The 20,148-nt window shown below is 48.2% G+C and overlaps 1 protein-coding gene across 2 annotated transcripts in view; it reads right to left on the minus strand.

Moving 5' to 3' along the window:
* The window catches only part of plxna3 (plexin A3), a 118,441-nt gene that overhangs the window by 55,640 nt on the left and 42,653 nt on the right, over positions 1-20,148 (minus strand). For both annotated transcript variants that reach the window (XM_042099143.1, XM_042099142.1), the window contains exons 5-9: positions 15,444-15,544; positions 7,040-7,163; positions 6,485-6,641; positions 5,459-5,558; positions 829-943 (exon numbers count right to left, since the gene is read on the minus strand). In XM_042099143.1, coding sequence (XP_041955077.1) covers positions 829-943; positions 5,459-5,558; positions 6,485-6,641; positions 7,040-7,163; positions 15,444-15,544 — 597 coding nt within the window. The remainder of the gene's footprint in view (positions 1-828; positions 944-5,458; positions 5,559-6,484; positions 6,642-7,039; positions 7,164-15,443; positions 15,545-20,148) is intronic.

The raw sequence follows: 20,148 nt of genomic DNA on the forward strand, positions 1-20,148 counted from the left end.
GTCCCATGAAATATATGCTTAAGTAGATGTTCACCACGTGCAACTTTTTTTTGAGTAAATGAGCAAAATTGAGCAAATAGGGATTACTTTTCCGTTGCTTAACTCACATATATCATGACCTGCATGTGACCAATTAGCCTCTATGCCCTTTCTGAGAAACGATGCAGGAGAACACGTCCAAGTCAAATTAATTTTCCATTTGAAAAGGGGAACAGCACAAAATGTCTATGGTTCTTGTTGACAAAAAGCTCCATGTTCTGCCTTGAAAGCAACCCAAGAAGTGTCAAAGAGCTAGGCTCCCAAAGACTGCCTGCCACAATGCCCAGCTCCTCAGGGGGAGTGAAAGGGCCGATTGAGGGGGGTACACACACACACACAACAGTGTGTAGTGTGTAAGATGTGAAGGGGAAGGGCCTGTCAGCTACAGGTTCAAACGGGCCGTGACCAGGTTGGGGGCCCCCCATAGCCCGGGGGCACCTCTGGGACCTACAGTCACAATCTCTCTGTAAAAAAGGGAGGGAAAGGGGGTGTGGGGGGGGGGGGGGGGGGGGGGCAACAAGGACAAACGGCACCATTGACACCGCTTCCTGTCACCCTCGGGCGCGGGGGGCTGTGTGCCAAATGTCGTCCCAGCTCCACACAGATCAAACCTCCTTCTTTACTTTTGGCCGCTGCTAGTTAAACACTAATGATCGCCCACTAGGGAGGGAGAGTGTGTCATTTGTGATCCAACCGCCACCGTCGCTGCTGCTGCTGCCACAGCGCGAGCCGACGACTGGGCAGAGAGAGAGAGAGAAAAAGAGAGAGAGAGAGGCTCTGATACCTTACCTCCACACTGCTGACTCGCCCTTCCTGGAAAGAGCACTCTGCCAGGTTGTTGGTGCAGATGTGCCGGTACTTGCACCAGTTGCAGGGGAAGGGGCTGCTGACGCAGGAGGAACACCTGAGAGAGAGGGCGAAGAGGGAAAGAAAGAATGGGGGAAGAGAGAGAGAGAGGGGGGGAGGAGAGAGAGAGAGAGAGAGAGAGAGAGATCGGAGAGAAAGGCAAAAGGACAGAGTTAGGACAGACATCCACACAGCTGGCTTCCACAGCATGATGCACTCCGCGTGTGTGCTTGCCGGCTCATGTCTGCTCGAGCTCTCAGTGGTCAGTATGCGGCAGACATCTTTTCAGCCGGGTGGAAACAAAGACACGCACAATTAAGAGCCCCGTCAGCCTGAAACATTTAAGCTGCCTTCCAATTAGGCCATAATTGAGTCCTGGACAAAAGAAAAAACACCACTTAGGATTTAAAAATAAAATAAAAAAAGACAAAAAGAAAAATATCCCTAACAACAGGCCCAATTAGACAGCCCTCACCTGCGGAGCGGCATAAACACAACACACCTGTGGTCCGGGGGACGGCAAGCTGCGTGAATGAGCGAGATAAACGGCGGAGTGAGAGGAGATATTTCATCCCTCGTTTAATCGCAGGCTGACCCTGGCCCCCACTCCACCAACCCCCCCCCGCCCCTTCTGGATTCCTCTCCACTCCTGCCTCTCTCTGCTCCTGCGCGCTCTCCCAGTCCATAGCTGCATTCAGGGCACAGGGGAGCACCGTGTGAGGAGCGTATACTTTGTCCCATACTAATCATATCCTCCCCACCCCCCCGAGACACAGTTCAAAAATCCCCTTTGGAGGGCTCTCAGCAGTCTGAACACATCCGCACCTTAAGCTGTGCCGCACTGTATAATCTCCACACAGCTCCGTGAAACCTGCCTCTCTCTCTCTCTCTCTCTCTCCTATTTCTCTCCCGTTATCTCTCCCTCTCTCTCTCTCTCTCACTATCTCTCTCTCTCTCTCTTGCTCTCATTCTCCTCATCCTGTCGGGTGAAAGATTGAGGATATTTGGTGGTGTTGCACGCTGTGCACCCGCTCCTTAAGAATTGAAAAGAGGGGGGCATTTGTCAATGATGTCTGGGGCCACAGTCAGTCTGCCAGCGATCTCTTGCTCCCACTTCTCAGCGCCGTCCCTCCACCCGACCTTCCCACCTCAAAATATCTGGTCCGCGTGCACGGCCAAAGGGATCACCATAGCATGCTAGGGCCATTCAGCTGCACTCCACAGCACTACGAGCCATGAGCATCATCATTCTCCCACCACCCTCTCTCTCCGTCTACACTCTCTTAACACTGGTACCTCATTAATTTTTCCTTCCTTCAGCTAAAGGGAAATACACACATACACACTCTATTTCTCTCTTTCCCTCTCTCAAACTCAGTTGCTCTCTTTTACTCACACCTTTCATCTTTCACAGACATAGTATTTCACACACACACACGCACGTACGCACGCACAAACACACACAAACATACAGTCTGTGCATACACACGCAGACAACACACACACACACACACACACACACATGCAAAAATGGCAGAGCTGTGTGTTGTGCGTTGATTCAGCAGCAGCAGCCCAGTGCCCCCGTGCTGTAAATACTGCTCTCACATCTGCAAGTCCCCGGCTGAAATATGCAATATGCTGCGTCAGGGGTATACACCCCCATCAATTCACTTTGCTTTCATTTCAGCCGCGGGTGTGCCGAGCTGCCCGGCCAAAGAGCCGACTAACGGGGGAGCGCTGACGTCCGAAGCGAGGATCTTTAAACGGCCGCGTCACCGCCAGGGGCGGCGGGAATCGGCGGGACAAGCCTGGCACGCTGGTGGCACTCTGGGCACGGGCTGGTACCATGTTGCCCCACTGGCACGGGAAGAAAGAGGGACTCTGCTGAGCTCAGATCGAAATAAAAATAGGGCACAACAAGCGACTTTCCACTCCGACACTTAAGGGGAAAAAATCAGCGTACAACGGAGAGCGATTGGCAGTGACTAAAATGAACTCGGGAGAGATGAATCGGAGAGAGATATGCCAACAAGGGAAGAGGGGAGCTGGCAAGATTTTATATAAACCCTTTCACAGCAGGACTTGAGAGGGACACAAAATGGGTTGTAGTTGAAGGAGCGGAGGGGGTAAGAGAGAAGAAGAAAAAAGTCCTCCCCAAAAAACTTTTTGTGTCTTTTTTTGGTTGGTAAAATATGTATATTCAACAGCTCCTTTTCTTGAGAGCTTGAGAGCTTTTGCTCCGCGCCTCTCACAGGTGGCTATTATCCCGGAGGATGAAAAAAAGGGAAGGGGGGCAGTCACATAACCCTCAGGCTGAAGAATGGTGGGAACAAAAAAAAAAGAAAAAGCAACATAAAGCGGGGCTGTGCTCGCAGGGTTGGAGATGGCTGGTGTGTGTGTGTGTGTGTGTGTGTGTGTGTGTGTGTGTGTGTGTGTGTGTGTGTGTGTGTGTGTGTGTGGGGTGCGGTGGGGGGGTTCGGAGGGGCAGAGAAGAGGTGAGGGTGAGTGAGTGCTGTCCCCGAGCCACGGCAGAGAGGGAAACAATTCGAGGGCTAAATGTTCCCACAGGGCTTTTGTGAAAACAGGAAATCTGGCACAGGCTTCAGGCAGGCCGCACTCTGGCAAGGTAGGCTAGGCCTCCGCCGGCAACCGGGGAGGGTTGCCATGGCAACTGGCAGGCAGAGCGAGGGAGCGAGCGAGCGAGCGAACCAACCAGCCCCTGCATGCATTACCCTGCCTGGGCTCCCTCCCTCATTCTCTCTCTTTCTCTCATTCGCCGGAGAATTGATTGTTGCGCACGCGTTGCTGCCAGCCGACAAGCAAGGCAATTTTATTCCTTCTAAAATGTAAAAAAAAAAAAAACACACAAAAGGAGGGAAAAAACACCCATGTAAGGTTTTTAGCCAGGGGAACGAATTGTATTTAACGCATGTGTGAAGGGTTGCTGTGTGACTGACTTTGCCAAATCTAACGTTCTCCGATTCTTCGCCTTTGCCTTTTCTTCTCCTCCTTTGATGAATTCACATTTTCTTTATGTCGTAACGATGCTAATCTTGACACATGGAGACTCATTTGGCACAGTTTCAGTCATGCGCGGGTCAGAAACACACCTCACACACACACACACACACACACACACACAATATGTAATAGTGTGTTCACTCCAGCTAGGAGATGTAGTCTTTCTCTGCTGACTGAGCCACATGGCAGTGATGGTAGCTAAGTAAAGTGATACAGGCAGCTACACCCACGCCACTGACTCGGCCCCCCAGCCCCGGCTAACTGCAGTGCAAATTAACACATATGGTGGGAACCCAAAGGGCTAGAGAAAGAAAGAGAGAGAGAGAGAGAGAGAGAGCGGGTAGAGGCCAGAGCTCCTGAGCGTCCGGCCTGCAGGTTTCGCTCCCACTCAGGTTCCCTTCTGGTTCAGGTGTGTGTTTCCCAAAAGCACAGTTGCTAACTACCATGTATCCTCCGTAGTAGCATCACTGCCAATCTGAGTTGGCAGAAACTGAGTCACACGTTACTGACACATTAACAATACAAAAAAATATGTTTTTGATATTCGGTCGTATTTCGGTCACATTTTAGTAACAAATATGCTTTTATTTTTTCATTTTCCAAAATTAAAAACGTGATATGTGACAATCTGAAGCTTAAGTGTTTGTACATGCGTAACTCAAATTTACGGACTCACATTTGCCAGTGACACTACCAAGGTAGTTGCTATCATAGTAAGCAACTATGCTTTTGGAAAACGGACCGCCGCTCGCGGAGCCCGTGTGGTCAGCTGGGGGGAGCGATGGGAACCGGTGCAGGGGAGCCATTGTTCTGGCCGGCCTGAGAGTGCAGTTGTGGTTTGGACCACTGCCCTACATATGGCTGCTGCTGCTGTTGCTGCTGTTTGTGGCCAGGATAGGAGACAGTGCAGCTCGCAGCTCGTGCAGCAGTGCCAAATAAATAAATAGACAAACAAATAAATAAAAATAAATAAATAAATCCTCCAGCACCCACAGAGATAGCCATCTTCCATTATCATGATTTTACAATATGAACACCTTGGCTTGGGATGGAGTTGGCTCCCCATTTGAGATGGCAATTAGGGACCTTAGGCAGATCTGTTTTACTGTGTGTGTGTGTGCGCGTGTGTGTGTGGTTTGAATTATTTGGATTGTGTATACACGTACACATATTTGTGCATTCCTATTACTCCAAATATTTTTCATGTTTTGTATCCTAGAAAAGTGACATGGATTGCACAAGAATCCTCATACATATTCATAAAACATATTTAATCATCACTACAAATAATATCTCTATCTCCACAAAATAAATAATGACAGAATGCTAATACAGCCTCCACAGGTCAAGGTTTCAAAAACAAGACTATACAGTGTTGCTGCAACTTCAAGCCATTCTTGGAAGCATTTCAGAGTAAGAGGAGGAGAACCTCTTTATAAGGAAGTACAGTACGCCACCGAGCCCCCAGAAAAGGTCCCTTATGGCACCATTCCAGTCGTGCAGACAACATTTCCAAGAGGTTCATAGGGAGAAAAGTAAGTGGAACACTTACGACTGGAGCACGCTGCAATTGTAGAAGACAAATTCGGTGGTGATGAATGTGTGGCCGCTCTCCTTGGACTTGAGTGACAGGTTGACCACACGCTTGTCACCTGCGGGGGTAAAACATGAAAAAAAAAAGAGAGACACTCAGAAAGTGAGCTGCGTCTAAGAAGCAGAGACCGGGAGAAAGAGCGAGAGCGAGAAAGAGAACGGGAAGAGGGGAAGTGAGCACTCCTCTCCTGCTGTGAGAAGCCTTTTTGGAAGTCCACTGCCCCCCCCCCCCACCCCCTTTACTTAGGCTATGATTACTCCCCTCTTCCAGTCCAAACTCAATAACGGCTACGCTGATTACCCCCCCTGATGGCTACGCCACTGTGCATCTCCCTCTCCGCTCCTCTCCTCTTCCGTTCGCGAGAGGAATGCACTTACTCTCCCAAACCTGCCTGCTCGCTTTCATTTTCGCCTAGCTAATGCCTACATTTCTGCGATGGCCAATTATACTTGTGTGCCTCTCCTCCAGATAATTGGCATAATATTTCTATTCGGACCAGCCGTAATTGTCATTAATGGAAATAATAAGCCCTGTGTGCTTTAAAGGTTACCATCAGTGCATTTGTGATGGTACCAGAAGCTTTAAAAAAGAAAATAAAGAAAAAAGAAATTGGAACTCGAATAAGTAGTTTCAAACACATTACCATGGATGTGATGTTCACAGAAAGGAAAGTAATGTTTTTTTCTTTTTACAAGTTGAAAAAGTATGTATTTTTCAGATGCTGAAAACATGCTATTAGCATGCTATTAGTGTTCTTCACATAAAAACATATCAATTGGGAACGCCACTCTTCCCTCTTACCTAATATGTGCGTAGTGTGTAGCTTCTATTTATAAACAAGTGACCATCCATTGATGAGGAAAAAAATCCCACTTCCCCCTCATTCTACACTTTCTTCCTGTTCTCCTCATTTCTCTCCTTATGTTTCGTTATCCCTGTAAAGCACTTCCATGCGATACGAAACTTAAAAAGCGTCCTCCTTACCGTAGCCTTGGGTGAGTGCCGGCAGGTCCCGCAGAGAGGGTGACATGCAGAGCACCTGGCCCTTAGAGAGCACCTCTCCCTGACTCTCTGACAGGTCCTCAAACACACAGGTGACCCCAGCCGACAGACTGGGCACGTTCACCACCCGCACACTCACCTGAGACACACACACACACACACAAATGTAAACATATGTGCACATTTCATACATATGCCTGTGTGACAGACATATCTATATGCAGATAAAGCTGCATGTAAACATCTGTACCTTTGCACAGTACACAGTATGCACAGACATGTATGTAAGTAGACAGACGCCCCAGATACCCAGAAATGGAGTAGGTAGAGACAGATAGACAAACAGAAAGAAAGACTGGAATCTGAATGTGTGTCTACATGATGTATGTTGATTAACATATCCATCTTAGTCCCATAGGGCCTGCACAACGTAATAGCAGCCATGCTGAATGGTGTAGGTTTGTCCCACCCGCCGCCCACCACCCTTGTCCCTGGGTGTGAGTGAGTGACGGAGACGCGCTATGCTGCGCTGCTCACCTGAGTGGCAGGGGAGGTGACGGACATGTTGTTGGGCATCACACTGACGTCCGTACACTGCTTCAGCTCAGTGGCAAAGTGCTGCGGCTCGGCCCACTTCTCACAGGCCTCCTGACGCGAGCACCTGACAGAGGCAGATACAACACACACACACACACACACACACACACACACACACACACACACACACACACACACACAGAGGTTAGGGTGTCATCCAAATCACACATTCTACAGTCAACAGCACATCTGGAACAGACCTGGGAAAGGTCTCGGCACGGCCCATACATCGGCTGGGCAGTTTCCTGATAAGGAGAGGATATGTGCATGTTTTGAAGGTGATGACAGACAGATCCACTGAAGATGAAACAGGACGTGCGCTGCCAAAAATGTGGAAAGTCAAGCATTTGAATGACTTCATCTGGCACTCGTCCCCTTCCCTCGACCACACCTGTAAAGGGATATTCTTGGAGGGGCGACGGCACAAAGCCAGCGTTCTGATGAGCCATAGATATGTCTACGCCGCCACAATACTTTGAAAGTGTTTTGATTGCAATTCTTGATGCCTTTCTCCACACAAAACAGGATGAAAGACTGTATCTAATGCCAGCAATATGGCATAGTGTCTATACACACACACACACACACACACACACACACACACACACACACACACACACACACACACAAAAAAAAACATTTTTTTCCTTGAATATAAAAATCAAGCAGTGAATTTGATTTAGCCAAGTCTCTGGATTAGGGTGTGTCCTCTTCTCCCCTGCTGCCTAATATTAAAACATTTATGGTGCTGTCGCGTTTGTGCGAGGGGTAAAAAGGGTGTTAGAGCCTGCGCATGTTTATGCGGGAGACATTCGCACAGAAGCGAGGAAATAAATTTAAGGCATTAAAACTCCCTGCCTAAGCGTTTAGCGATGACACCTCCTGCTGTTCGCTGCGAAGCCACACGCATAAACCAAACCCAAGTAAGTATCCTCCGCAGCTAAGATAAAACAGCCCATAATGAAACAGTGGCATTTGACTCCATGATCCTTCATTAGGGGTGGTGTGATACTGAAAACGAAAACGTCATTTAATCTAACCGGCAGGATGTATATATAAAAAAAACACTACCCAGTTTGTTAGCCCAGGACCACAGGCATACAACGACATACTGAAGGTCCACATATATAGTGGATGAGTAGGTATAAGCAAACATTCCGAGCACTCTTTGGAAATCATCTCATATGTGACTTCATTAGATAGTTGAAGGCAGAGAGCGATATGGTAAACATCGCTCATTCCATCTACACCTACCAAAACAACAAACCACCTTTTTTTCCCCTCCACTCGCTCTACACAAGTATCTAAAGTTCAATAAGAAGTTGCCATCGCCGCCGCCGCCACGTTGTCTTTCACTCGAGATGCAACACGTCATTAATGATTTGTTTACTTCTAATTACTGCCATATGTCGACGGAGATGGGAGCGTGTTTAATTAAAGAAATAGCAGCAGACATGTCTGCTTCTCGTGCTCATCGCGCCCCAAAGATTTACCTCTCCTTTCTTGCTTTTGTCATTTATTTCTCTCTCTCTCTCTCTTCCCTTCATCTCTCTCTCTCTCTCTTTCTCTCTTGGACCAGATTCCAGAATGAGATTTTCATCCAATTACATCCACTACTCTTCCTGGTGGAACAGCAGTAATGTGATTTATGATAAGTCCCAGTTCCCCCCACCCCCCAACCCCCACCCACCCGCAGGCGAGGGTAAGGTGGCCCTGTCTGGTCGCCATGACCGACACTACCCTCCCTCCCCCTCCCCCTCTTCCTCCACTGGTGACGACAGAGACAACAGCACGACCCCTGTGCTCTGCGACCCTCCTTTGTTCTCCTGGAGGACAGGATGGGCTCGCGCACATCTTCAATTAGCAGGTGAGCCCCTCTTATGCGCTGGAGGATTAAGCGAAATGGGTCCATAAACTGTCAGAGGAGAAGGGGTGCTGGTGCGTTCAGCGCTTGAAAGGCGAGGAGAGACGAGGAGAGGAGAGAGGGGGCGAGGAGTGAGATTGGGGTCCGGCATTAACCTCCGCTGAAAGCTCCCGTGCACTCACGCACACGTGCGCTCGCAATGCCCCACTCCACTCCACCTCTTGGCTCCGCTCCCTTCTCTCAAACTCGAGCTCGTGGCCTTCGCCTGACGAGTGAACAAACGAGCAAGTGGAGGACGGTTGTGTAACTGCCTGGGTTAGGACTGAGTCACCCCCATCTTTTTTCCCCTGGAAGATAGCTTAAAGCAAGTTCAATTCACCAGCCCAGGCCATTTCAATTTTCAAGAGCTCTATTACTGTACCTAATTCGGCAGCCGGAATTAAACCGCAGAGCACACGCTCTCAGCCCTCCACACGTGGCACACGAACCGGGAGACTTTTTTTTTACAATTCGGACACTTTTTTAAAAAAAGGTCACGCTGGGCTTGCTGCAAATGATAGGTCAGGCTGGTTCGGAACAGCAAATTGAAACCTACAAGCGGTTTCATAAGGATCCGTGCTGACCCTGTGGGGGAGTGGTGAGTCGTAAGGGAGGGTTTCCGCAGACGGAGAAAGAATCAATCAAGCATACTAATTAATGTGAGTGGAGGAAGATCTTCTGGTGTAGGCTGTGCTCCAAGCCAATAGTTTAGTCAACTGTGTTCAGTAATGTAAAGCGCCGGTCTCTTTCAATCAGTGTGCTACTGTATGTGGGAGATGCTCAAGTTATGGATCAGAAAGTGCTACCACTGCAGATCATGCTCTAAGCCAACAAGTTCATTTGACTACATTAAGGAATCTAAGGTCAAATTCTATTTTAATCAGTATGTTACGTGGGAGACGAGAACAAGTTTATGGATTCAAAAATGCGTTCATTATGCAGTACAATTACAGTTCTGGAAAAATTGATGCTCATGTGCGTTACCCATTTCCCATTTGATTGCCTTTATACAATAAAGCTTAATTTCACAACTTCACCATGCTCTGTGTATTTTATTATTTTATTTTATTATCTGTAAAAGCAATTACCGGTACCTCTGTAGGTTAAAAATAAGGGGCCAGGAGAAACATTTAGCAATGAGGACAGGACAGAGTATTAAAACACCACCCAAATCAAACACTGATCCCCCCCCTTTTTTCCATTATCGTTTCAGCCATTGCTGCCGGAGTATTATTATCTCTGTATTACAATAAATTGTGTTAGTTGCATTTCGGAGCACGATATTTACTCATGTACATAATGTGTGTACTTTACTAAACGGAGGCTGACAAAATGTCAAGAGGATGAATCGTTTATAGAACACTAATGAAGTCTCAGTGGCTGATGATGCTTTAACAAGAGCATGCTTGTGTGCGAGTGCGAGAAAACATAGCACACGAGTCTTCAGAGACACACTCACCAGTGCCCCGTGAACAGATACAGTTGCGCAGAAATCACCAGAAAGGGCTGATTTGAATCACACAGCAAATCCATCTTCCAGTTTCCTGTTGTTGCCATGGACACAGACCATTTCCCAGCGTGCACTTTGTCCCCCCACACCCCCCCACTACCCCCCACACTTCTCCCTCTCTTTTCTCCAGCCTGGCTCAGCTAACATGATGGCTTGAGGCTAAAGAGCCCTTGGGGAATGGCACACAAAGCCAAGACAACAACCAGAAGAAAGGGAGGCAGGTCACAGCCAGCCTCCCCACCCCACCAAGTGGATTTGGTGGGTGGATGTGTGTGTGTGTGTGTGTGTGTGTGTGTGTGTGTGTGTGTGTGTGTGTGTGTATGTATGTATGTATGTGTGTGTGTGTGTGTGTGTGTGTATGTATGTGAGAGTGTGTGTGTGTGTGCGTGTGTGTGTAAGTGTGTGTGTGTGTGTGTGAGTGTGTTTGTGTGTGTGTGTGTGTGTTTGTGTGTGTGTGTGCTTCTGAAAAGCTATCTCTCATGGCAACGCAACAGCCCAACTTCCCAGGGGAAGGGAGGTTCTGACAAACAGCGATGAAGATTGGAGAATTAAGCACCCCTCAGCTGGTGCACAAGATTTGCGGAAGCCTCACAGTTGAAATGTGATTTTTATTTTAATACAGAGGGAAAAGTAGGCTGCTCAGAATCACATGTCCTTCATTTTGTCATTAAAAGAAAAGGATGAGATTTTTTCATTAAAGAAATAAAAATCCCTCTGTTTTCTGCTCTGATGCCAATGACAAGTGGGGAGAGGTTGTTACATACAGTACATGATGCCGAGATGCAGCAGTTCAGCCAACACCACTTTCCTGTTAGCAATGGAGGTCACCTTGAGAATTTAATTAGACATCTGTAGGAAATTATGGAAAAAAAAACGTCATACAACTGTGCTTTCAATTAGATTCAATTATATGGCAAATCCAAAAGAACATTGGTGTGTTTATGTTTCGAAACGCAATTAGCTGCTTCTTTGCGAATCCCCAGCCAAATCTCTGCTGATCGCACTGAGCAGTAAAACGCTAATAAGAAAGAGGCAGACACATATGGCTGAACCTCGTAAAGCAGCTCCCCGATCTTTCTGGAAATGTCACAATTGCCACAATGAAGCAAAACAGCCCCCGAGTGGAGCTGCACGGCCTGTGTGTGTGTGCGTGTGTGTGTGTGTGTGCCGAGAAGCGAGTCACCCCCTGAGATGGTGGTGGGCTTTGTGATGGGGCATGTGTCTGAGGTATGGTCCCATAATGAGCTGCATTGTGTGGAGGACGTGGAGACATTAGCGACTGCGGCGGTGGGACTCAGCTTGGCGCAGGCCGCCATCATCACACCCCATGCTGGGGAACAATAGCCCCGTTACTGGGCCCTCTCTTGGGACCGGCACTCCCCACCCCCATCCCGCGGTGACACTCCACACAGAGGCTTGTCTCCTCTCCAAACCCGAGCGTGTGACTCGACAGCAGTGAGGCTCGTGTCATAGGAAGAGGAGGAGGAGAGGAACATGCTTGCCACATTAAAACTGTTGAACTGGGGTAGCACAACATCAAGGTCATGGGGTTAATTCACAGACTGAGAACATGAATAAGCTATTAATGGTTAGCTGCTTTGGATTAAAAAAAAAAAAGGCTCGAGACTTGAGTGGTAAACAGTAGCCTTTAAGTGACAGGTCACTTGGTGAAACCCTCGCTACACTCTCTAGCTAACACTGAATTGAAGCGTCTGTTGACTTAACAGACTAGCAGCACGCTATGCACATACAAATGCAAATGCATGCCACCAAACCCACTTGCCTTTCCACCTCTCCAGTCTGCTCTCGTTGGATGGAGGGAGGGAAAGAGAGAGAGAGAGCGAGAGAGAGAGAGAGAGAGAGAGAGAGAGAGAGAGAAAGAAAGAGAGAGAGCTCACAGCAGTCGCCATGCTGGAGGCGGGAACAGGGAGAAGGCGACACGAGGTGGTGGGCAGGGGTGGTGTGAGACTGGCCGTCTGGCTATGGCTGTGGAGGCACCCGCTCAGAACCGGCTGGTAGGAGGTGGGTGGGGGTTGTGGGGTGGCGGCGGTGCCGCGGGTTTGGGGTGGGGGTGGGGTAGAAAGAGAGGTTAGTAGCGGGTGCAAGGACAAAGTCAGCCTCCGTTCAATCTGTTCATCACTGTGCTTGATCTGCGCCTAATTGAGCTGTGCACGGCTCGTCGCAAGGTCATGTAAATTCGGGTGGGCCGCGGCATTAATATGCAAACAAATGCCATTTCCAAACTGGCACCGCACAAGTCTTGCGCTAATTATTCCATCAATCCCCGATTTACATCTTAATTAAAGATCTTTATCTTGATTAAGGTATGGAAGTGATGAAAATAGAAGGAGGATGGAAGAAGTTTTCTCTCTTTCTCCCGCCTTCACTTTCTCTTCTACTTCTTTCAATTTCTTTGGCTCCCATCTATGAATCTGCAAAAAGGTCTTTGCAGGGGCCTGGGACTCAGAACAAAGAACCCCCCCCCCCCCGCCTCACCAACACACACACACAGCCCTTTTCAACAACCTCTGGACAGCGTTATCTACCTCACTGCTCCTCTGTCAAAGAAATGAATGAACAAAGCAGCAAACGCGGCTGACACCAGCAAAATATTACACCGTTTGGAGGAAAAGAACAGACAAACCCCCACCATGCTTGTTCTGCACAATTTCAAAAACCATTCGCCATTTTTTTTCTATCCAACACATATTTCCTTCTTTTTTTTTTGGGGGGTGGGCGGGTGAAAAAAATAATCCAGCTTTTCATGGCTCCTGACATGTTTCCAGGGCTCTCCTGTCGATATCCTCTCCTCGAGATCACACCTCCCCCCTTGGGTGCCTCTCGTTTTCACCCCCACCCCCTTCCTCTTCCCTACCTCGGTTCATCTGCACGAGCATGTCAAGAAGCCTTCCATCTCCCACCCATCGCACTCCATAAATGAGGCAGCGTGTCCTGCAGTCACACGTGCTTTTCCTTCAGAGGCCCTCCGCTCGCCCCCTGCCAGTGACAGAACACAGGCTGCCTCTCACACAGAGTTCTCCGCGAGTTCATCAATTACGCGACAGGCCGGAGAGAACCCTGATGACAACCCATGCTGGCGAGGAAAGGTGGTGGTGCTGGTGCTGGTAATGTATGTGTGAGTGTGTGTGTGTGTGTGTGTGTGTGTGTGTGTGCATGGTGGGAGGAAGAGTGTGGGGGTGGGCCAGGGGCCAACAAAATGCAGACACTTCCTGTCTCCCTACCAGCTGGTGCCCAAGGGTCAACAGGAGAAAAAGAGGAGGGGGAGTGGGAGAAAAACAGAGAGATAGAAAGGGAGAGAAAGTAGGAGAGAGCGGGAGAGCGAGAGAGCGAGAGAGAGAGAGAGAATAGAGAGAAAGTCAGAGAGAAAACATCTGGGGCAGCTGTCACCTGCCACATCCTGTGGGGACCAGGTGAACTGGGCCGCCACCAGTGCTGAGCCCCGATTGGCTGGCTGCCTTCCAGGCCTGCCGGAGGTGTCAGGAGAAGTTCGCGGGCGGACCGTCACAGGCTTTCACCATAGACACCGCGCCTCTCCGAGAGACACGAAACATTCTTTTAAATCGAGTCTCCAAACGCAGCGGGACCCTGAACATTTTCTGAACGCAACATTCATCAGCGGGACACAGTGGTGAGTGCACGTCTAGAATGCCTTTTTTGGAGAAAAGTGCAATCACTTCATCCAGTCCAGCAGGTTTTCCCCCTCCCCGCCCGCCATGTTGAGGTTCATATGAGATGCATGCGCCTCTAGATTTTCTCAGGCACATTAATGCTATAACCCATTTAGGCCAGCTGCTCTGAGACAGACCTTGTGCTCATGATGTAGGGGAATGAAATATGAGCAGAATACAGGGTGGACACTGAGGCCATATGACTGATTATATATATGCTGGGCATATTTTGCAGGATTTACGATGGTCAACATTTAGGAGAAGTCTACCAGTGAACATAAGCCATAGCTACTGCCGCAGCCATTGCCCTTAGTTTGTCGATAACAAATGCCAAGGTTGTACTCTGCGGTTTAACTCCGTTGTCTTGACAGCAATGAAGCACATGAGGTTAAATATAAGTGGACAGGCGGCAGGACCAGGGGTCAGAATATTTTTCCTTTATTTACCAAAATGTAAAAGCACTGACAGTCAGTTCTAAATGCCATGTGTCATGTTGACCAATAAAAACACAGCTGTACCAGCCGGGTGAACACGGGCTGATGGAAATGTTGTATGAGACCATATGCCTATTACAGGTCAGGAACAGTGAGGCAAAGCGGCCGCCTTTCGGCTTTTGTCTGTTTTCAGATCAGTGGTCTAAGAAGTTTGTCCTTAGGCAGTGGGCTTTGATGGCGGACAGTGAGGAGAACTGGCAGCAGGAACAGAGTTCTCATTCTACCAGCAAGGTTAAACTCTCACCCACCTCCAAGCAGTGTCTTTATGCTCCTGTGTGCTTTCTTTAACATTCATTTTGCTATTTGCTAAGACACACTCGGCAATACTTCTCTACCATCTACCATTTTTATGTTGCGTATTCTGAATAGTGCTTTAAATTCTTCTGATGCCAAAATGAGGCATCAAGCATTTGAGGAACAAAGTAAACAAACGAATCACTGGAGAGACTGACTGACTCAGCCGATTCATTAGAAATCTATACAAGCAGCAATGAGACAGTTCAGCATTTTCTAAGGCATCACAATAACACAATGTTTCACAACAACAACATCAACATTAACTTATATTAATTTATTTGTCAAGCTGCTGAATTAGTTTGTCTCAAATGTGAACACTATTGTAGTATTTTCTAGCTTGCAAGTGGAAAGGCAGCAAAACACTGAGATGTGAGAAGGACAGTTTGTACACCTCATGACTGCCAAATGTCCTCCAGCCAGAGGGACACATGAGGAGGGGAGCTGGACTTACTTGTTGTAGAGGACACACCAGCCGCAGTGGGGGTCACCAGAGCCCAGACACTCCTTGCAGGTGCTGTACTGACTGCAGCTCTCGACAGGAACTCTGCTCACCTGCAACACAGACGAAAACAACTTTACATATCTCACTATGATACTCGGAATATATACTGGTGCGTTATAGAGTCCCATTTATTAGTATATTTTTATGTACACCCCTCACACTAGCCTGCTTCATTTGGACTACAACTCTGCCATGCTGTACTGAAAGCAATAATGCAGATTATTCAGACTCCAGTTAACAGTATAATCACTCTATTACTTTGTCGCTGTGGTGTAAAGTAGTTCTGTGGAGTACTTGTTCCACAGAGAGTTGCTGGAGATTTTCCCCTCTATTCCATCTAAACCCACATTACATGTGAAATGAATTCATATGATATTTATAGCTCTACCTCATGCAAATCTTTTGACAAAGACATCAAAGTATGATTACTGGTATATGAAAAATATGAGACTAACATCCAATTTTAATGAAATTAGATATTTGCCACAAGAGCAAACAAGACAAGGGATCATATGAAATGTCACTCAAGACCATATGATCGCCGAGAGACATTGTTTTGTCATCAAAGCACTGGCTCCTTGCATTCGACCTCATGTAGAGATCAATTATAAATGTCCATGTTGTGAGTGTGTCGGCGGCGAACTAAAACGCTGCTGGGGCTGCGAGGTTGCCGCGCCGTCTGACGACAGCTAAAAAACAAAACAAAGCGAGCGTTATGGAGCTAAGAGAGAGAGCGTGCGAGAGAGAACACTCAGGAGGAGCTTTTGCAGCAGTTCCTCTCCCACAGTCACATGGCAGAGGAGCCCGCAGTCTCGTCTGCATTAAATATGGAGCGAGCCCGAGAGATCTGAACCGAGTGAGCGAACGCGTCACGTCAGCTCTGTTTGCAAACATAAGAAGCCTTTTTTTAAACACTCGCTTCACCCGGGGCTGCTGCTCCTGAGACTGCGGGGCAAACACACGGCGTGACAAAGTCCAGAGTCGACAGGAATGTTAGCATATGTGCATGTCTCGCGTCTAGTCAACGCTCTGGGAAGTCGGACATTCTTCGATATTCGTTTGCACTGTGACTAATGTGTGGGCTAGAGGAAGAGCATGAACAATGATAGAAAAGAGGAAGAGAGGAATAAAACGACGCTTTCATGGTGAGCATACATGTCTACAGAGTGGTCCATAGGGCCCTGTGTGCTCTGCAGTTTGTTCAGACAGATTCAGTATAAATAAGACCTGAACACGACACTGAACTTCCTTCTGATAAAAAGGTACTACCAGGCTGTCAGTGTCATCTGAACTATTTTTTACTGCTGCTTTTTTAAGAGGGGGAAAAAAAACACTCGTTTCACCAGCTCCTCTGCAGTCGGTAAGATTCATGAAAAGGCTCATTGGAGGGGGGGAAGGAGGGAGGGGGGGGGGGGCTGCTTTGATCATTCCGGAGATTAGAATGTGAGGGGAGAAAAACAAGTACTGAGGAAAAGGAAAAGGAAAAAGGGAATCAGAGCTGTAAAAAAAGAATGAAAAAATAAGACAAAAACACAACAATTCAACTCAAAAGGGACAGTGTTGCCTTTCAAATGCAGAGTTGCTGGTGGCATGAAGGGTTAGAGTATGAGTTTGCTTATAGTCTATAGAGTGTATGTGTTTGTGTGTACATATGGGGAGAGTGAGGAGACATTCATTTATGAGTACATCATGGTGAGTGGAAGTCTATTTACTACAAAATCTAAAGTTTTGATGTGTTTCTCTATATATTGTAAATGTGTGTATGAATCTGTGTGTGTGTTTGCCAGCGTCTCAGCTCCACCACTGCTGCCAGTGTCGGGGCACCAGAGCGTCAGCCGGTGGGTGGGTGGATGGATGGATGAGGTGCGGCACTCTTTCTCTCCTGCTAATTTATTCCCGTGTGTAAACGCTGCTATCTTCTAATACTCCGTCTCCCAGTTTCCTGCTGCCTGAGCCGCTGTCTGCACCGTCCACACCCGCGCCCTGCGCCCAGACGACCACCACCGGAGTGCCACTTGACGTCAAGTGAGGAGTTCTCTGGCGAGCCTCAAAAAAAGTTACTGCAGACTGAGAGGGTACACCAAAGTCCTTTTAGGCAAGTCCCTCCACTCGGCGGCCATATACCAACGTTTTATAAGCACTCATCGGGCACAGTCTTTGGGTCGAACTGTGCGTGCGCAAGGCTTCACGACACCAATCTTGCTCCAGCAGCGAGATCACAACACATGATTGGCACGATGTCTTCACAACACACCATATGATTGGCTCAATGTATTCACATGTCGACGTTTTGCCGAGGAAGGGGTGGGATATGTGTAGACAACGGCCATATTGGCGTGACAAACTAGCCCCATGCATTTCTATGGAGTATTTTTTGAGTGCTGTGTCTCCTCATTAGAAAGTCTCTAGGTACACCAACATTAGCATAGCTGTGTACGTAAGCAGTCCATGCCTGCAGAACTAACGCAGAGACCTTCAGCATGGGCGTTCAGGGCACCAACCACTAGGATAAAAGCCATGGCGACTCAGGATTGGCACATCTTTTTAAAGTGCGCAAGAGAGAAGCTTATAGCCCATCGTATTATTAAGAGACTGGGCTTTCATCCCCCTGACACCCCACTGCTCAGCACCAGACACGACTGCACTGGTCCATCCAATGGCTACCACCTTGGATGTAGAGCATAAGGGATGCTAAAGCTAACATTAAAAAAATACTAATGGCCACTGGCCTCTGCAATATCCACTTACTAGCATGAAGTGAAGACTCCCATGTGTATGTAACTGGAATTAGTTTGCGTTGCGTTACGGTAATGCCTACTTCTCAGCCAGGCTGGAGAAAATGAGGTGATTAAGCGGGCACTATACCCAGGTGTGCTGGGAGAAGCTGTGATGGATTGCACAGAGGAGCTAGTCACAGCCCCCCCCCCCCCCCCCCCCCCCCCACCCCTTCCCTGTGTGTGTTTATGCTCGCTGGGTGACCGACGCGACACGGCAAGAAGGCCAGAGCCATGTGCAAACACAGCCGCGCGCCCTTACCTGTGCACCTGCCGCTGATGAAATATTCAGAAAGGGGCCGCCGCACGCGCACGGACTCCCGCGGTCAGCGGCAACGGAGCGATGAATTATTTACCCGCCGCCGTTCATTCACTTTTCATAAAGAGCCCACCCCGACATAATTACAGGGGATGTCTCCTCCTGAGCGGCAGCGCCCTGCGTAAATCACAGCCTCTGCCAACATCTCAGGTTCCACCCTCGCCCCCCAACTCCTCACTTTGCCATTAAGGGCCTTCTGGGAGAAATTCAGCGCACTCATTGCCAGGGCAACAACATCGGATGGGTTCTACATTTGGAGGGAGGAGGATAGGGGAGGAATTAGACATAAACTACGGTGTCTGTGGCAAACCAGGGCTCATCTCTCGGTGAAGGGGGCCTTTAGATCAGATGACTGAGGTCCGCCCTTGTCCTTTCATCATCTCCACATTAAAAGGCTTTTAATAAGCAGTGGGACCCAAACAATCCATTTAAAAAGAGTTGGGAGCACACGTAGACCAGGAGTGCATTACTTTCCACCATTAAAGGAAATATCAATACAGGGAGCGGGCCAGTGTGGTTTGCCTGAATGCTCAAGTGCCTCCATGGCCATGGAGAGTGGTGGGAGAGCGGAGTGGGAGAGCGGGGCTGGCTTCTTCCGGAATAATCCTGCAGCGAGGCCTGGCAGAAAGGTTTTGACTTCAATAAAGCCGCGCAGACGACCAAATGTCCCCCTACTTCTGGGCTCCTTAAATAATGTGGTCCTCTCCTTTGATCTAGTGTCTACTCTGACCTCATTTTTACAAGCGTTGACTCTAAGGTTACGACTTGGAATCTGCTGTTGTTTTATCTGCAATATTTCACAGCTAAATTAACACCAGGTTCCCCTCGTACTTTTATATATCTCTGGATACGCTTCAGACATAAGTCTATAGCAAACAGAGCTTTATCTCTTATGCTATGAGCGTCAGCTTTCTATTTACAGTCGACTGCAATGAGAATTTAGCCTGTGCTGGGTTCTTTTAATAGGAGAGGCTCTCACCACCATGTCTTTTCAACTGTGTCATTAATAGGTTGCGTCTTGTTTTGGTTGGAAAAAGTGGCTTGCTCAGGCTGAAATAAGAGTCACAAAGGCTAAATGTCAGCCCGTTTACCAAGAATGACACAACGACGTCAGTTTTCATTTAAAATCACCAAATTCTGCGAGAGGGCGAACTTCGAGCTTCAAGCTCGGAGCTCACAGGAGTTTGTAAGAGTGGGAATGGGAGCAAAAGAGACGGCATTCATTCTTTGGCGCAGCTGTACTGTATGGAAGTCTTTTCTCCAGTCAGCTGCATCGGGCCTTTGCCTTAACCCCCCCCCCCCCCCCCCACTCCCTCCTCCTCCCTCTTCACCACCACAATACAGCCTCATACAGGCATGTTATTCTGCCTCGCTCTCGATGGAGACACTTCCCCTCCATTTCTTATTTTCTTGTTACGAGAGCCAGCTGGGGCCTCCCGATTCAAAGATGACGAGTGCTAGTGTTTCATATTCCATCTTCCTGTCTTGCAGATGTTAAAACAACACATCCGAAATTCCGGTTTCGACTCCCAAACAAAGCAGACTGTTGACAGTGCTGGGT

The sequence above is a fragment of the Alosa sapidissima genome, chromosome 7, assembly GCF_018492685.1.
Source record: "Alosa sapidissima isolate fAloSap1 chromosome 7, fAloSap1.pri, whole genome shotgun sequence".
Taxonomy (NCBI): domain Eukaryota; kingdom Metazoa; phylum Chordata; class Actinopteri; order Clupeiformes; family Clupeidae; genus Alosa; species Alosa sapidissima.